This window comes from Cervus elaphus, chromosome 29, assembly GCF_910594005.1.
Source record: "Cervus elaphus chromosome 29, mCerEla1.1, whole genome shotgun sequence".
NCBI lineage: Eukaryota > Metazoa > Chordata > Mammalia > Artiodactyla > Cervidae > Cervus > Cervus elaphus.
In genome coordinates this window covers 45,222,120-45,239,073 of record NC_057843.1, presented here as the reverse complement: position 1 = coordinate 45,239,073, position 16,954 = coordinate 45,222,120, and the positions used below count along the sequence as shown (strand labels likewise).

Genomic DNA, 16,954 nt, shown 5'->3' with positions numbered 1-16,954 from the left:
GACTTCACAAGTGGACAGTCAAAATTGCTTGGCAACCAAAATAGCTCCTAATTTCTAATCACTTTGACCATTTAGCAGGAATGAATTAATTGCTCTGGGTACAACCATTTATGAACCGAAGCTGCTGATTTTGGCACAAGAATTAACTGTTATATTATTAATACAGTTCCAGGAGAGGTTACTGAATAACATGATTTTTATGGGCATAAGAATATAATTTAAAAATTGAAATCTCCATGTAATCACAAAATATCCTTTTATCCCTTAGTTTTAATTACCCTCTTATCCCTAAACTGTTTCCTTGGGCTGCTAAACAAAAACATGACAAAAGGTAATGGATTGATTCATTTAAATACTTCCATCTTAAAAGATCTTTTATTCTCCAAGGACAAAATAAATCTAAAATAATGGCCAACATTAAAGGGACAGGGACACCTAGTATTTGTGTTATTTATCAGCTTCTGGATAATCAGGGGTGGGCTGATAGATAACATAAATAACGTAGTTAATCATGGATTGCATTGTATAGGAATTAGTCCTGGTGAAAAAGAATCAGGTAGTTGGAATTGAGTAGCTTATTAATGACTGCACTTTCCTATTTCTCATGGCCTGAGTAATTTTCCAGTTTTTCCTCCATTCTTCTCTTTGATTTTTATGTAAAATATTAAAGTGTTCTTTCTTGCCTTTGGCCCAATGATAAACACAAGACACACCACTGAGAATCTTTGGTCTGGGAAAGAGTTGTAATCCTTTCTACTCATGTGGTCCCTTTTGGGAGCTAGTTAAAAATGCAAAACCTCAAGTCCCAACTCAGACCTACTGAATCAGAACCTGAATTTTTTAGGTTCCCCCAGATGAGTTTTGCATGTTAAAGTTTGAGGAGCCCAGCTCAACCTAGAGTTTCCACTGTAACAGTAGCTTTAACAATGGATTGGGTGAGTGGTTAACTAGTAGATAACGATTAATAATTCTGATGTCCCAGTCACTGGCCTCCCCGGGTCTCAGTGTCCTCATCCATAAAGCAGAAGAACTGAAATAGGTGATTTCTAGTTCCCATGATCACTGAGATATTTCCAAACTCCTTTTTATTTCTGAGATTGTAGCTCCATCATAGCCAGGAGAGAAAGGATTATCCAAAATCGTAGGTCAGGTCACACATGATCCCTGCCCTCAGATATCTTGCAAATGGCAGGATAAAACTGACACATGTAAGAAACAACAAGGAAAATATTTATGTATATTATACTGACTTTGACTGAGAGTTATACTGTGTCAACATGAGCTTGCATTCTAGGGAAAAGTCAATAAGAGCCTTTGAAAAACAAGAATGATTTATGTAGATGAAAGGGGAGAAACTCGGTTTTCTAGGACTTGAGGAATAGCACTAACCAAATACAGAAAAGAGTGGGGAAATGCCTCTCAATAAGTAGGGTAAGGCCAAATTGCGGGAATCAGGACAGGCAGAATGGGAGTTTACGTATGATGCAACCCTTTGAATTGAAAAATAGTATTATTAAAAAGGTATTGGGGATAGGAGTCGCCTGTTGGTATCTCATTGAGAACACAGGGTTAGAAAAGCCACTAGGAGTGTTGCCATGACACATACTGACATCCTAGTAAGAGCATTTATTCTTAAAATAGCAACTAAAGCAATAGAGGGAAAGGCCTGGTTGAGAGCACGATTTGAAAAACGGGTCATTAGAACTCACAGACCTCTTGTCTATAGGTGAAGGAAAAGGAAAAGTGAGGGGAGAAAAGGCATTTATGTTTTTGAGGTCGAGTTAGGACCTGGCGGTCAGAGAGACCTAGAGTGTGAATCCACACACAGCATATATGTGCCTGGAACACATATATGTAGATTTGTAGATTTGGGGTGTTTTTCTCAGTAGTTAAAAAATCGAGAGCCAGGTGAAATATGGAAAGAGAGCTTATGAACAAAAGGACCTTACACAGGCCTTCCTTTCTTCCTCTGTAAGATAGAGAGCTGGGGAGAAGGTGATCTAAGGTCATTCATTTATCTCCACTGGAGCACTTATTAACAGGGTAACAAGTGTTTTGTGATCATCAACAAGCTTTTCTTAGTTTCCTAACTAGGAAAAAGATTAATCTAGTTCAAAAGGAATTTTTAAATATTCACTAAATTGGTAGTTTTCCAGTGAACTCTTCATGTGATCAGTAAATTTGGTTCCTTATTGGTAAGTTGTATATATAACGTTAGAAGCTCCAAAGTGAATTATTTACCAAGTGAGACTTATTCCTAAAAACATATTTGAGTTATTCTTACTAGTTACTGTAAATAATTGAACTCCAGAATGCATTATTTAGCTAGGTTAAGCCTAATGAAAATTATTACACAGTCTCTGTAGTGATTTAGTATGACTGTAGTCTCTCTTCACATTGAGTTAGTAAGGTAGGTGTGTCTGTTCCCAGATACTCCCCGTGGCTCAGAAGCTCACATTATTTACCTGGCTAAATGAAACATGTAGGTGGGGACACTCAGTGAGGTATCTTGAAGTTCAAAAAGCCATAATCCTAATCACAAGCCTAAAACTACTATTTAAGCTTAGAAGGGGCACATAATTTTAGAAGAATCTTTATACTTAAACATTTTTCTATATTTAGAAGTGTAATTTAGATCTCACCTTAGAAGAATATGGATCCTTGTTTTTTTGAAGGAATAAGAGAGTGATGTTGAGATATCAAGTTATTGAATAACTGGAAATGCAGTTTTTTAGCATCTCCCATACAGAATATACTTGGTTTATATAGTTTTGAAGCCTTCTGAATCTCAGTTCTACTTTACTTGACCAAGTATCCCTTTCTAGAATTAGTCAAAATTATATAAATTTAATCTAGTAAAGCTCCCAAATTATGACTACTTAAGTAGCATAAATTCAGTGTATAGGCACAGAAAACATAGCGTCCATTATATAGGTAGCCTTCTTATAAACAGTCACTCAATGAGATAACAAATATAACAATGATAATTTTTAAAACTTTTATTTAAGAAACATTTATATTTGCTTCTACCACTGCGATACCCTCTCTCCAGCCCCAAGGTTCCTATTTCACACGTTATAAACTCTAGTCAAATTCTGTTGATATAAGTGATAAAATTCTATTAATATAATGTAGTTAGCTAAAATTGCCAACCTTTACTCTTTCCTTTATGGAATTAATTTTTGCTATGTAGATCAAATCAATATAAAATCAGCTTGTTAAATTCTAATACTTCTTTGTATTTCTAGTACATGTACAATAAATGGTAAACTCTAGCTTTTTGGTATTTCTTGATGATGCAGCTTAATTTATCAAGCTACTTTCCTATTTTGTATGTTTTTGCCTCACATTTCAGCTAAATATACTTAAAATATACTTTCACAAAAGAATAACATATAATTTTTGAGATTTTTATAGTAATGGGATCTCCCAGATCCAAAAAATATTACAATAAATTGTCATGTCCTGGATACCTGTATGTAGTTATACATCTAAAAGCATGTTTGTATGATTCCATGCATGTCTATTCTTTTTGTTATGCAGCTTCAACATTAATATTTAACAAATTCCAAAATTAATACTTTTCTCTCACACACAATATGTAGACTTTAGAATACTTTAATTCTCATTATTGCTTCCTAATATATATTCTATATTATCCAGCACTTTATTCTATCCCTTTCCACCATAAATTAGACACTGTTATCATTTTATATTTTACAACCAACGCTTTTTAAGATTTACTCTGTTTACGCTAATGTCTTTATTTACTACTCTTTCTTGCATCCCAGATCATCCTTCTGGGATCACGTAACTTCTGCCTGCTCCATGTATTTTAAAATTTCCTTCAGTGACGTCTACTAGAGGTAAATACTAGGTTTTAGTAGTCTGAAAATGCCTGTAAAATGATCTTATTTTGGAAAGATACTTTTTGTTGAATTCAACACTGACAAATAATTTCTCTTTGCATATTGAAGACACTGTTCTTACATCCATTGTTGTTGGAAATAAGCCTTCAGTCTAGAGACTGTTTCTTTGTAGGTGATCAGTATTTCTTTTCTAGCTCCTTTTGAATGCTTCTCCCACCCTGACCCTTTGGTCTTCTCTATGACTGATGTATGGATGGGGTTTCTTTTTAGTTATCCTGCTTCAGATTCATTGAACTTCTTGAATCTGAGAATTGGAATCTTTTAGTAATTCTGAGAAATTCCTTGCCAATATCTCTTCAAGTATTGTTTCTTTCCTGTTATCTCTTTTATTTCTAATTGGAATTCTGATTACCTCCTATAAAATTATCACATTTTCTTCTGTATTTCCAATTCTCCTGTTTTTCTAGACTGCATGTGGTTTTTCTCTGTATTTATAGGTTCAGTCCTGGGTGTTCACTGGAAGGACTGATGTTGAAGCTGAAGCTCCAATACTTTGGCCACCTGATGCTAAGAGCTGACTCATTGGAAAAGACCCTGATGCTGGGAAAGATTGAGGGCAGGAGAAGGGGATGACAGAGGATGAGATGGTTGGATGGCATCACTAACTCAATGCACAAGGGTTTGGGTGGGCTCTGGGAGTTGGTGATGGACAGGGAGGCCTGGCGTGCTGAGGTTCATGGGGTTGGAGTCGAACACGACTGAGTGACTGAACTGAACTGAACTGACAGTTAGCGTGTCTGATCTTATAGTCTCATTTACCCACTGTATTTCTCATTTAAATTTTTACATTTTAGTTTCTAGAAGTTCTGTTTTTTACTCTTTTTCAAATGTATGTGATCATTTTTTATAATTATTGTTCTTTATTCATATATTCAGTTTTCTCATTTATGTTCTTAACATATTAAATGAAGCCATTTTATATTCTCTGTCAGAGCATTTTACTATCTTTGAGGATCTTATTCTGCTACCTATTGTGTCTTTTGGTTCTCTTTCATGTTGCTTTATCTCCTTATGTAATTTGTAATATTTTTTACAATGAAATGCTTATTTTCCCAAGAGAATTACTTGAGATCTGGTTTGATGATGCATTCCTCCACAAATAATTTGCATTTGCTTCTGCCAGTTATCTGGAGCCGTTACTCCACTTACATTAAATACTCTGATGTTTCTCAGACCACACTGAGAATGTGGATGTAGACCAAAATCTGTATGAGGGCCCACTTCTGTTTATAAATAACCAGAGGAGAATTTTTCCCCATCTACTGATCAGGGTTGCAGCAGGCAAGTTTGCTTGCTCTCTTCTTCTGACCTTATTTTCCTTCCCTTACACTTATTATTTCCTTCCTTACTTATTTTCCTTCCTTACACTTGAGAGTGGATCTCTTTGAAGTATCTCAGCTTTATGTGAGGTCTCTCCTTATGCCCCCCATACTGCATTAAGCTATTAAAACAGCTGCTCAGGGTCGTCCAGGGTTTAGGAGAAAGCCTCAAGGCCAAAGCTTCCTTTGGTATTCCTTACTTCCTGAGATTCCAGCTTCCACTTTGTTTAGGTATCTGAATATTCTCTCTTTTCATGCCAGCTCAGCAATGCATTGCAAAAGCCTTTTCAGTGCATTTGCCAAGTATTCGAGTTGTTTCCAGATAGAAGTGAAATCTTTATATAATTAAACAAAGATTTAAATGAGAATATTTATATAATTTAAAAAAAAAGATTTAACATGACAGTTGAACAGTCATATCTGACTCTTTGAGACCCCTTGGACTCCTTTGAGACCCTCCAGGCTCCTCTGTCCATGTCATTCTCCAGGCAATAATACTGGGATGGGTAGCCTTTCCCTTCTCAAAAGATGTTCTGGACCCAGGGATAGAACCTGGGTCTCCAGTACTGCAGGCAGATTCTTTACCACCTAAGCCATATGGGAAGCCCATCTAAATGTTTAGTTTTATATATATATATATATATATATGCATATATGTATATGTGTATGTATGTATGTTTGTCATTGTATGTATTTATAGAATTTTATTTATATATACTTACAATAACTTTGTTTCTAGTTGCATATGTAAATACCTTGATATCTGCTATGCACTCTAATATTTTCAACTATTCCTTAAAGATAGTTGTCTTGACTTTTGTCACTTTTCTTTGAAAGATAAAGCAAACATTTGGTATGCAGTTAATTTAGGTTTAACTGAATGTAATCAGCTGTTACCACATTTAAACATTCTCGTTACATTATGTAGAACTGTAGAATTTTTCAAAACCTACCAAAATAATAGGGTCACAGAAACAGTCATATATAGGTCCAGTTGTTATAAAGGGATTACTTATATTGAAAATGGTAGCAACGTTTGAACTGTTGCACAAATGTTAAGGTTAAATATAAATATGATTTCCTTTGAGCAAAGAAGTCATCCTGGGGAAAGTTGTGTTTATACTGCATTTTAGAAAGTTAAATAATTTTAAAATTTATAGTCATTCAGAATTTCAAAAAAACCCGTTAAAGATGGTGAATCTCTTTATCTAATGAAGGTCTTCAGTAAAGCAATTGATTTGCCCCTTTTAAAAAAAAACTTACTTCTTAGAAGACATTTTCTTCAAGTAACTACACATATCATTGCAATCAGTAAAGACAAGCAGCTGCAGCCACCCTGCCCTTCCTCCCTAATCAATAGTCATTCTTTTTCTAGTATGTACGAGTATCTTTCGATACAAAACCTGATCTCCTCCTACACCTGATGACCAAGGAATGGCAGCTGGAGCTTCCCAAGCTTCTCATCTCGGTGCATGGGGGCCTGCAGAACTTTGAACTCCAGCCGAAACTCAAGCAGGTCTTCGGAAAAGGTCTCATCAAAGCAGCCATGACAACGGGAGCATGGATATTCACCGGAGGAGTCAACACAGGTAATGGGAGTGGGCCAGAGAAGGACAGCGTGAGACCACAAGATTGTTGTGACTAAGATCACTTTCTTCTAAGGTTAAACATGTGTACATGTCCTCACCTCAGCCCCTACCCCTTTATGTCCACAGTTGCTGGTTGTTGCTCCTTTCAGTGATTCTCACTCCTTCCTCTACCTAAATGATAACTGTTTTTGTCATTTCTCTACCAAGACTTACTTACACTTAAGACACAGACTGGGATACCTGACAAAATAGAATTTATAAACATGAGTGATGGAATTTGACAGGTTATTTTCAATACCTCAAATTGCCAAATAAGCATCCAATATTTTTTTTAAGGAATAACTTTTGCTCTAAATTGGAGACTCCATACCTGTTCTCTAAGTGAGTTTAAGTTTGATGCAAGTAGCCTTAATTTTTGCAAAATGCCCTTTTCATCTAGGATAACAGCAAACTCTGGAGTAATATGTGTTTATCATTTAAAATATTTCATTGAATCAACTCTGCACCAATATCCCACTCTGAAGTCCAAGTAGTTTTTTCTACCTGCCAAATGAGTTTCTATATTGTGATCCAGGGAGGCTGTCAAATCAGTTCTTAAAAAGCCACTTAGAGTTAAGTGCTTATCTGCAGAACATTGTGAATGTGCATTTGATAATGGAATGGATGCCTGTAAATTGTTTTGACATGTTTCCCCAGAGTGAATCAGAAGTGCCAATTGGAAGAGACAGGTAATGCTGCAGTAAGTTAATTCAGACTTGTTTCAAGTCTGCCCACATGGACACATTTGAAGTTAATGGGACATTCTGAACATAACCATGGACCAACTAGTTTTAAATAAAATGTTATCTCAATGTTGTTTAGTCATTTGTTTCTAGTTTAGATCAGGGGTCCCCAATCCCTGGGCCATGGACCGCCTGTTAGGAATCAGGCCTCACAGCAAGAGGTGAGCAGCAGGCAAGCTTCATCTGTGGCTCCCCATCACTCCCCATCACTTGCATTGCTGCCTCCACCATCTCTCTCTCCCCATCCCCACCCCTGTCCGTGGAAAAATTGTCTTCTGCGAAATCTGTCTCTGGTGCCAAAAAGTTTGGGGACTGCTGGTTTAGATGATGTTTAAGTGTCACCTGCACTCAGAATTCTTCTCCATATCTAGAATTTGTGAACATTCAGCCCACAACAACATAGGTGCATTTCTGCAGTGAACTCTGCCAATTGCCTGTGCCTATCACTGTCATGTGAAACCCTGACTCAGTCTGTAAACTGACATGATCTTAGAATGACCTGCCCAGCCAGCTGTTTATGTTACAGTGATCAAATATCTACAGAACAGTTTTCTTTCTTGGCTGTTGAGGTTGTAAGCTCCAACTTCCACTCATAGTTTAACAGGCATCATTTGCCTATGATTATTCAGTCTTTTGCTTTCCTGACATAACCTGAAACTCCTATGGAGAGCAACTCAAAAGTTTCTAAAAGAAATTCTTACTAGGGAATTCCCTAGTGTCTGGTGGTTAGGCCTTAGTGCTCTTACTACCAGGGGCCCAGGTTTGATCTCTGGTCAGGGAACTAAGATTCCAGTAAGTAATGCAGCACAGCCCTCTTCCCACCCACCACCCCCCCCCAAAAAAAAAGGAAAAGGAAAGAAATGCTTATCTTCTGTTTGCAGGAACTTGGGACATTGTATATTGTTTTTCTTCTTTTATGAAAAGCATCCAATATCAAAAGGAGAATTTATAGCATAAGGATTGTAAACCGAAGAGTTCACCTCTACCTCTCTCCAGGCATAGTGTTCAGTCCAGGACTCAAAGTGAGGTTCTAGTGGTAGCACACTCAACTTGAGTAAGAGGTGATAATGGAATTGTGGCAGATGGAGGGAGGGGTACCATGAAGTTAACTTTCTTGTCCAGGACTGGACCCCAAAGGAGTTTTGCATATAAATAGGAAAAATAAAATTAACACTAATATTGATAGCTTTGCTCTTGTGTTTGTTTTTCTTTATCAATACTCTCTTTTAGAAGACCCGTAGATGGATGAGTAAGTGACATTGATGCTCTTCTCAACACTCCCAGCACAACTGAACATGGATTAGTGGCTGTTTACACTACCTTGTTGTTTGATTTCTTTTAACGGAGGCTCATCCTGTTTGATCTTATGAATATTGCAGGACTGAGTTGCTCACACGTGTCTGTTGTCTCCTGTGATTAAACTGCCTGGTGTGTTTTATGTGCTTAGTCGGTTCAGTGACCGGTTCCTGAGCCCTCCCTCTGTGCTGGCACCTGAAGCACCTGCAGAAAGTAAGACACTTACCTCCAACCTCCTCCTCAGTGAGTTTACTCTGAGCAGAGACATTCTTTCTCACTTGTGATTATGAACCACCGAAGAATATGTTCAGTGACATACTGAACTATTCAAAATACACCAGCTGCAGCCCTGTTCAGATGGAGAAGAAATAAACCCAACTTAGCTTTCATATAGGAGATGACACTAGGTATTAGTTTTTCCTTGAAGAATGGGTAGTGTTTTCCTTAAAGAATAAGTGGAAACATCTTTTCTTAGAAAATATATTTTATATCTTCTATAAAAATGGTCCCTTGAGAGGGCAGTTAAAAGATTAGAAATTACATCTTCTCCAAATAGTTTATTAAATAGTAAAAAGTACATTTCCTACCATCTTGTAAACTGAATTTTCTCTCTCTTAACTATGGTGAGGAAGGTTGTGGTGATGGGAAGGCCATTAAGACAGAGAGGAAAATAATTAGAATGATGTCTAAAAAGATGTATTCATGTATTTTTAACATAAATTTTCCACAGACTGTGTCAACCTTTTCTTTACAAGCAGAGTCTCCACATTATGTCTCTGTATATAAGAAGGTGAAATCAAGAGTAACAAAATCCAAGCTAAACAATTGCTCTATTTGATGACCCTAATTCATATACAAACTTTGGTACAGATTTAATATATTATATATGATGCTTTTTATAGGATATAGTCATGCTGTTAGTTCTTAGTTATGCTAATACATCATTATGCTTATAAGAAAAAGATTCTCTAAGTATAAAGTATTTTTCTTTTCATAGACACTGTATTCTTCTTTTATTTCATTAGAATAAAATAAGGAATTCACTGCTAGAGTTCATCTGTAAGTCCGGCAAATGTATGCAGCATTAGAGCTACAAGTTTATGTTCTCTCCTGAACACGTTGTCAGTTCAGTTCAGTTCAGTCACTCAGTCATGTCCGACTCTTTGTGACCCCATGAATCGCAGCATGCCAGGCCTCCCTGTCCATCACCAACTCCCAGAGTTTACTCAAACTCATGCCCATCGAGTCGGTGATGCCATCCAGCCATCTTATCCTCTGCCGTCCCCTTCTCCTCCTGCCCCCAACCCCTCCAAGCATCAGGGTCTTTTCCAATGAGTCAACTCTTCACATGAGGTGGCCAAAGTATTGGAGTTTCAGCTTCAGCATTAGTCCTTCCAATGAACACCCAGGACCTATCTCCTTCAGGACGGACTGGTTGGATCTCCTTGCAGTCCAAGGGACTCTCAAGAGTCTTCTCCAATACCACAGTTCAAAAGCATCAATTTTTTGGTGCTCAGCTTTCTTCTCAGTCCAACTCTCACATCCATACATGACCACTGGAAAAACCATAGCCTTGACCAGACAGACCTTTGTTGGCAAAGTAATGTGTAGTTTTGTAGAAATATGTCAAAATTTTATATTCAATGCATTTAATCTTAGAAAAAACAGTTACCACAGTTTCCTTTAGATCAATGGAAAACAATGCTTTGAAAGGCAAGATTAACATTTCTCTTTTTCTGCTTAGGTGTTATTCGTCATGTTGGCGATGCCTTGAAGGACCATGCATCTAAGTCTCGAGGAAAGATATGTACCATAGGTATCGCCCCATGGGGAATTGTGGAAAACCAGGAAGACCTGATTGGAAGAGATGTAAGTTCTGGGAGCTGCTCCTCCATGTTACTTCTCATAGAGGCGATATCAAAAGAGTAAAATAAAATTAATCAGGAAAGTCCTAAGTAAGACTTAACTTCCCTCTTGTTTTGAATCAGTAGGGTATCAATCAAATCAATCAAAATATCAATCCAATTTTGCAAGTACTCTTGGCCCAATTATGTTAAAATTAATTAACAAAATGAGCTCATTGACTGATACATAAAATGGGGACTTTTCTTCACCCAGGTCTCCAACTTCTTTGTTATTTGAGTGTCCTTCACCTAAGACAGGAGGCTACAGAGGGAGATTCTTTCCATTCAAATTTGTGGCTTCCCTTTCCTTTGCTAAATGCTTGGGTGAGGAGTGGGCACACTCCTGGGAATCTTTATTCCCCACTCTAGGACTGCTCAGAAGCCCTTGACCAAACTCAGAAGAGGATTACCCTCTCTTCCCTATTCTGATGTCTAGAGCCACACACTGAACAGAGAATTTGATCCTATTTTTTTCTGAGTCATCATTTTGTTTCTGTTCCTTTCAGGGTCTCATTTTTGTTTGTTTAAAACTTGCAAACAAGCCATTCCTTACCTCCCTTTTAGAGTTTTTCTCTGCTACTAACAACCGGATTTTCCCCTTATGCAATGCTCAAAATTCCACTGGTATGAGTTAAACTATGCACACAGATTGCGAAGCATTATTCACTTCTTTGTCCCCAATAATTTTAGCAATTAATTATTTATCAATGCTTCTCTAAATCAGATCAATACAATCCTTCGTTCCCAATAAAGACCTGCAATACAGTATAATAAATGTGCTGAGCAGTTTTTTCTAAGTAACATGAAGTCTGTTACTTCATGTTAAAAAGTTAAAAAATTAAAAAAAAATTTTTTTTAATCAAAGAGGTTGAGAAGTAACTGATCCTAAACCACTTCTTCTATTGTATTACAATATAGTGAAACCATCCTATTTCAGTGAAATATGTGCAGTTTTTAAAATGCAATGCAAAAACTTTGAATTTAAAAGTCAAAGATCATGAAATGGAAGCAGTGAATAAATACTCTTTGAATCCTTCAGAACCTTTAGTAATAAGAAATGTCCATATCTATGCTACCAAATTACATATAGAAACACAAATCTATTCAGAATATATAGAATAAGGAATAAGATAATTTTATCTGTGTAGTATTCTCTTAACTAAAATGTACTTGATGTTTTGTATCACATACAAATTAAATATCTCAAGCAGCAATTCCCAGATTGTTAAGTTGGCAGAACTGACTGGAAAAGTAATTCTAACTTTTTTCAAAGTATCTGAGACTAGTCTTTGTGGAATATATTTTGGTTAATTCTTGCCTTAGATTCCTAGTTGACTTTTAAATATATATCAATTGTGAACTAGAACAAATACAGTTCTTAAAGAATTAGAATATGCTAAAATGTCCCCTAATACCAAGAGCATCTAATTGTTCATTTTATTAACAAATGAATTAACTATTTAAAATGTGATGATTCAGAAGTCATTTTTAAATGTTCATAGTTTCACATCTCTCTTGTAAACCTGAGTTGTTGTTATTCAGCTTTGTGGAGGGAAAACCATTTTGGAACTTTCTCATGCAGATGAACTGTGAATAAATGAAAGCTAATTATTTCTTTATTCAAGATAGAGTAGCCATGTAATTAGCTCAGTTGCTTAATCATTTTCAAAGAATGCTGGCACTGCCTTTCTGTGTCGTTTTTGTTTGTCTTCTAATTCTATATGATTGCACAACGGCAGTACTTATATTGTGTTCACTTGCCTTGCTGGGTTAGAAAAATCACCTCTAATTCATTTTCCTCCAATTCTAGCTTTTTTTCTTTGATTTTACCTCCTCACGTTCTCCTCTTTTTCACTCTCCTTTTCTTTCTCCCTGTATTTCTTACCAGTGCTACACCTATAGGAACTTGTGCCTATGCCAATAGGGCTTACTTACATTATCTGATTTCCCAATGAAAAACTGGTCTTGATCCCAGTGCAGAGAGCAGAAAAAGCCACTTATAAGTTCAGTAAAATGTGCACATTCGTTGTCCCTGCTTACAGGGGTCTGACAAAGGCAAGTCGTGGCTCACCAAGATCCAAGTGACATTGCAGAGAGATTGAGAAAAGGAAATAAAATTGGCAGGTTGTAGAAAGCACAGGAATAGCAATTGTATTTTTGTTCTTTAGTAAATCTTTGACCAAGATCTATTGCATTTCAACCATTCTGGCATATTTTCCCCCAAACTGGGAAACCAGAATATGCATAGGATTTCTCAGGCTCTTATATAATAATAGTGTTTGTTTTTCAGTGATAGTGTTTATAAATTATTTGGAGCAAAAGTGCTGTTTCTGGTTTGCAGGATTTATGACATAGCTTAAGAGACATTGTAATTTATGTTTATTATGCTAATGTGATAATTTAAAATGAATATGATGTCAGATTATCATAAAAGAAGTATTTGAATGAAATATTGGTAGTAACTGGTGAAAATTCCCCCAAAATTCATTGAAATCGAAGTGTTGTCTGGTAAACTTTTTTAAGTAGTTACAATAATTTTCATAACTAGCTTGATTTAATACCTTCTATCTTTTTTCTTCCATTTTATATAAACAAACTCATATGTAGTAAACATCAAAAAGGAAACCTTTTGATATCAGACATCAGGTAGCAGAGGAAAACAACCAACATATTATTAAAATTCCTGGCCATTTCAGAATTCTATCAAAATGCAATCATTTGAAAACATAGGATTGTTGCATTTTTGCTCAAGTGTATATCTATATCCCAAAATAAGATTGAAGTGGCACAAAATAAATGTCAAGGGAAATCTAGGAAATTTACTTGAAATAAATAAAAATATAAGGATAAAAGAAAGGCTCTATATCTAATGCCAAACATTTTATTACAGTAGATTTATATCCAAGCCAATAGAAAATATAGATCATTTTATCTCTATGGGACTGGCTCTCAGTTGAGCCTTTTAGAAGCTGAAAATTCAATTGTTACCAGAGTTATGTTATTGATAGAAGTAGTAGGCATCACAGTTGTATTGCTATTCCTCTTAGAATTTGAATATACCTTTGGAATGACACCATAAATGCAAATGCTAGTCCTAAAAATAAAGAAGAAAGTTCAATTTGCCCTAGGGAGTGCTTGTAGGTACTCTAAAGCACTTACCTCCCTTGAAGTCTTATCTCTGAACTAGATTTTAAAGATACAGGACATGTATCTTTGGATTCTGACTTCAAATTAGAGCCACACGCATAGAGGATACTCAATAAATATTGAGGAAGATGATTGACCATGATGAATTCAGGCTTCTGGAAAAACAAAACATTATGGGGAAAATATATAATAATGAATCTTATCTGGTTCACAACTTTACCACAACTTCATCTCTACTCATTACAGAGCTTGAGCATACTATAGTAACTATAGTGAGGAATTTTTTTACCCAAGCATCTGCATGAAAAACTATTTTCTTACATAGTAGCTCAAATTGGGAGGTGAATGGTGAAAGCTCTACCTGTTGGGTAGGGAGACAAACAAATGTGGAGGCAAACAGGCTCTTCTCTAACCCCTTTGAATCAGATGCATGATCCTCTTGACTGAGTGATAGAATTAGCCTTAATTCTTTAAATGTGAATACTTTCAACTCTGTTTAACCAAATCTTTTCAATTAATAAATAAAAACAACAGAATTTAATGAAGAATAATGCTGGCGAATACTGATAGGATAACAATTGTTTGCCCTGCTGTTAGACCTGAAAATGAATATTGTTCAGCTCTGAAGTTTAATTCTGCCTCTGTGAGTTTCTGGACTATACCTACTGCTCCTTTCTTCCATGGCCCAGAATCCTATACTGCCCTCAAACGAAGCTCAAGCCCCCGTTCCACCAAGACGGTTTCCCTGACTTCACCCACAGTGCCATATCCCTGATTACAATTCTCCCACAACTATCTTACTCCTCAACTTAATTAAAAACTCACCAAAAATAGGTGTTAAATTGTTTTCTTGTTTGTCATTAACCGTTAACATGATCCTCTGCATGAACATGAGGCATTGACATGTCACTGAAACTCTGAGATTTGATTTCTTTGCCTCTAAATTGACTATAAAAATCACTTGCTCTCTCTGTTTTATACAACTTCCATGAGCATAATCATAATAGTAACTTTAATTTATGCATATGTGTGTGAGAGAAAGAGAAAGCTCTTATTTGAGGAAGCTCTCTGTGACTATATATATTAAGCTTCTGAGCTATGTTCTATTTCATAAGAAAACTAAATAATGGTTAGAGCCAAGATTCACTGTCTGCAAAGCCCATACTCTTAATTAGTAGTATGCCAGGTGGTCTATAAGAAAATATTTAACGATATTATGTTTTTATTGTTAGTTGAGATACTGGCAGGTATTTTATGCCTATCGATTGAACTCAAAAGTAGAATGAAAAAAAGTAGTCTCAATGAGAGTGACCAGAGCCCTTTTCTTTGTCCCTAAAATACTCTGAATCTGCAATTATGATTATGAAAATGTTGCCAGTGTGAATTGGGAAGAATATGATGTGGGGAACTGAATGGCCGAGATTTACATCCCAGCTACACAATTTATTACTTATGTAATGTCAGGCAAGTTTCTTAATCACACTGTGTTTAGTTTCACCATCAGTAAAATGGGAAGGATGATAGGGAGACTAAAAACAACAGTTTCTGAGTGCCATTATAAGAATTAAATGAATTGTGATTTTCATATGACTCATTTCAGACTGAGCTTCTTGCTTTACAAAACAGTCTGGCCCAGAATTGTTTCAGGTAATTTAACAGTTTCTGAAGCCTTTATGATTTGTCTTTTCCCAAATTTAAATTAATAAAACATGGCAAATGAAAAATCTAGACATGATTACAAGAAAAAGCACTTTTCATCTTAATCTGAGGATGGAAATTGTGTTTGGGTAGATTTTCAAAACATCATCTCATGTGGTTGTTAAATTATCTTGAATTCAACGATATCGTCTATTTTCCCTAAACTATACATTTATTTTCAGAATTTTATAACCTTTAAAAGTTGTTCCCTTTAATTGGAAAGTGTTCTTTTGATGTCATCATTATAGTTTAAGCCAAGAAATATCAAGTTTAATAATGCAATTGATGGATAATTCTAGTACAGTTTTCAACTCAGTATATTTTTCACTTCAAATGCAAGCCAAATGTGAACTTCATATTGTAAACTCAGAAAACCTCCCAAGAGTGTCCTTACGAGATATTTGTTGGACTTCTATGATAGGTTAGATAAGATATATTCAGAGGATGTGAGAGGAGAAATTGAGACAAGGAGACCCAACCAATGCTGTTCAGTCATAAAGCAGCCAATGCTAGCTAAACCTGGACCGCACTCAGGTTCAGGACTACATCCAGTCGCATGAAAATGCAGTTTCAGTAAGCAGTGTTGAATTTGAATTTGGACGTGTTGGTTTCAAAGTTCATTTGAAATATCTATGTGAAATTGTCCAGCAGGACTGTGAGAAAGCTCTTGTTATCCACTTAGTTTCAGAAGGTGCCTGCATGTAGCTGACAACTGAAGCCACTGCAATACAGGACAGGATTCAGGGAGGGCCTGAGGATATCCCAGATCCTGGTGTTAGCCAGTATTTAATGGTTGAGTAGAGAGAAGCAGCCTGCCAATGGAGACCAGAGGAAAGGCTAAGAGGGAGGAGCGAAAGCAGAGTGTTATGGAAGTCAAGGGAAGAGTGTGCTTCAGAAGGATAGAGTGAAGGGCAATGCCTAGTGTAACTAAGGGACTAAGGAAGATAAGGACTTGGAAGCTTTCGCTCAATTTATCAAGACAGACATCATTTGCATCACTGATCAAAGCTGCTTCAGAAGCCAAATGAAGGATCAAGCCACATTTCAGTAGGTTGAGGAGGGGAAAAATGTAGAGATGGCAAGTAGAAACTACCTTTTAGAGGTTTGGCTGAGATGAGGAGAAGGGACATGAGTAGCCAAAGGGAACCATGGTTGGAGGGATTTTTTTCTTCAAAACTGGGAGAGACTTGAGTTTGTTTATGTTTATGGTATAAATGGAGTTAGGGATGGTGAGGAGATAATTGATTAAATAAGTCCCAGAGTGGCCTTGTGGTGATGAGAGCTAAAGGG

At 36.3% G+C, this 16,954-nt stretch overlaps 1 protein-coding gene across 16 annotated transcripts in view; it reads left to right on the top strand.

Moving 5' to 3' along the window:
- Positions 1-16,954, top strand: part of TRPM3 (transient receptor potential cation channel subfamily M member 3) — an 899,779-nt gene that overhangs the window by 618,453 nt on the left and 264,372 nt on the right. For all 16 annotated transcript variants that reach the window (XR_006338658.1, XR_006338659.1, XM_043891369.1 and 13 more), the window contains exons 4-5: positions 6,624-6,837; positions 10,660-10,784. Coding sequence is in view for 14 of the 16 variants with exons in the window: in XM_043891369.1 (XP_043747304.1) it covers positions 6,624-6,837; positions 10,660-10,784 (339 nt within the window). In the remaining 2 variants the exon portion in view is untranslated. The remainder of the gene's footprint in view (positions 1-6,623; positions 6,838-10,659; positions 10,785-16,954) is intronic.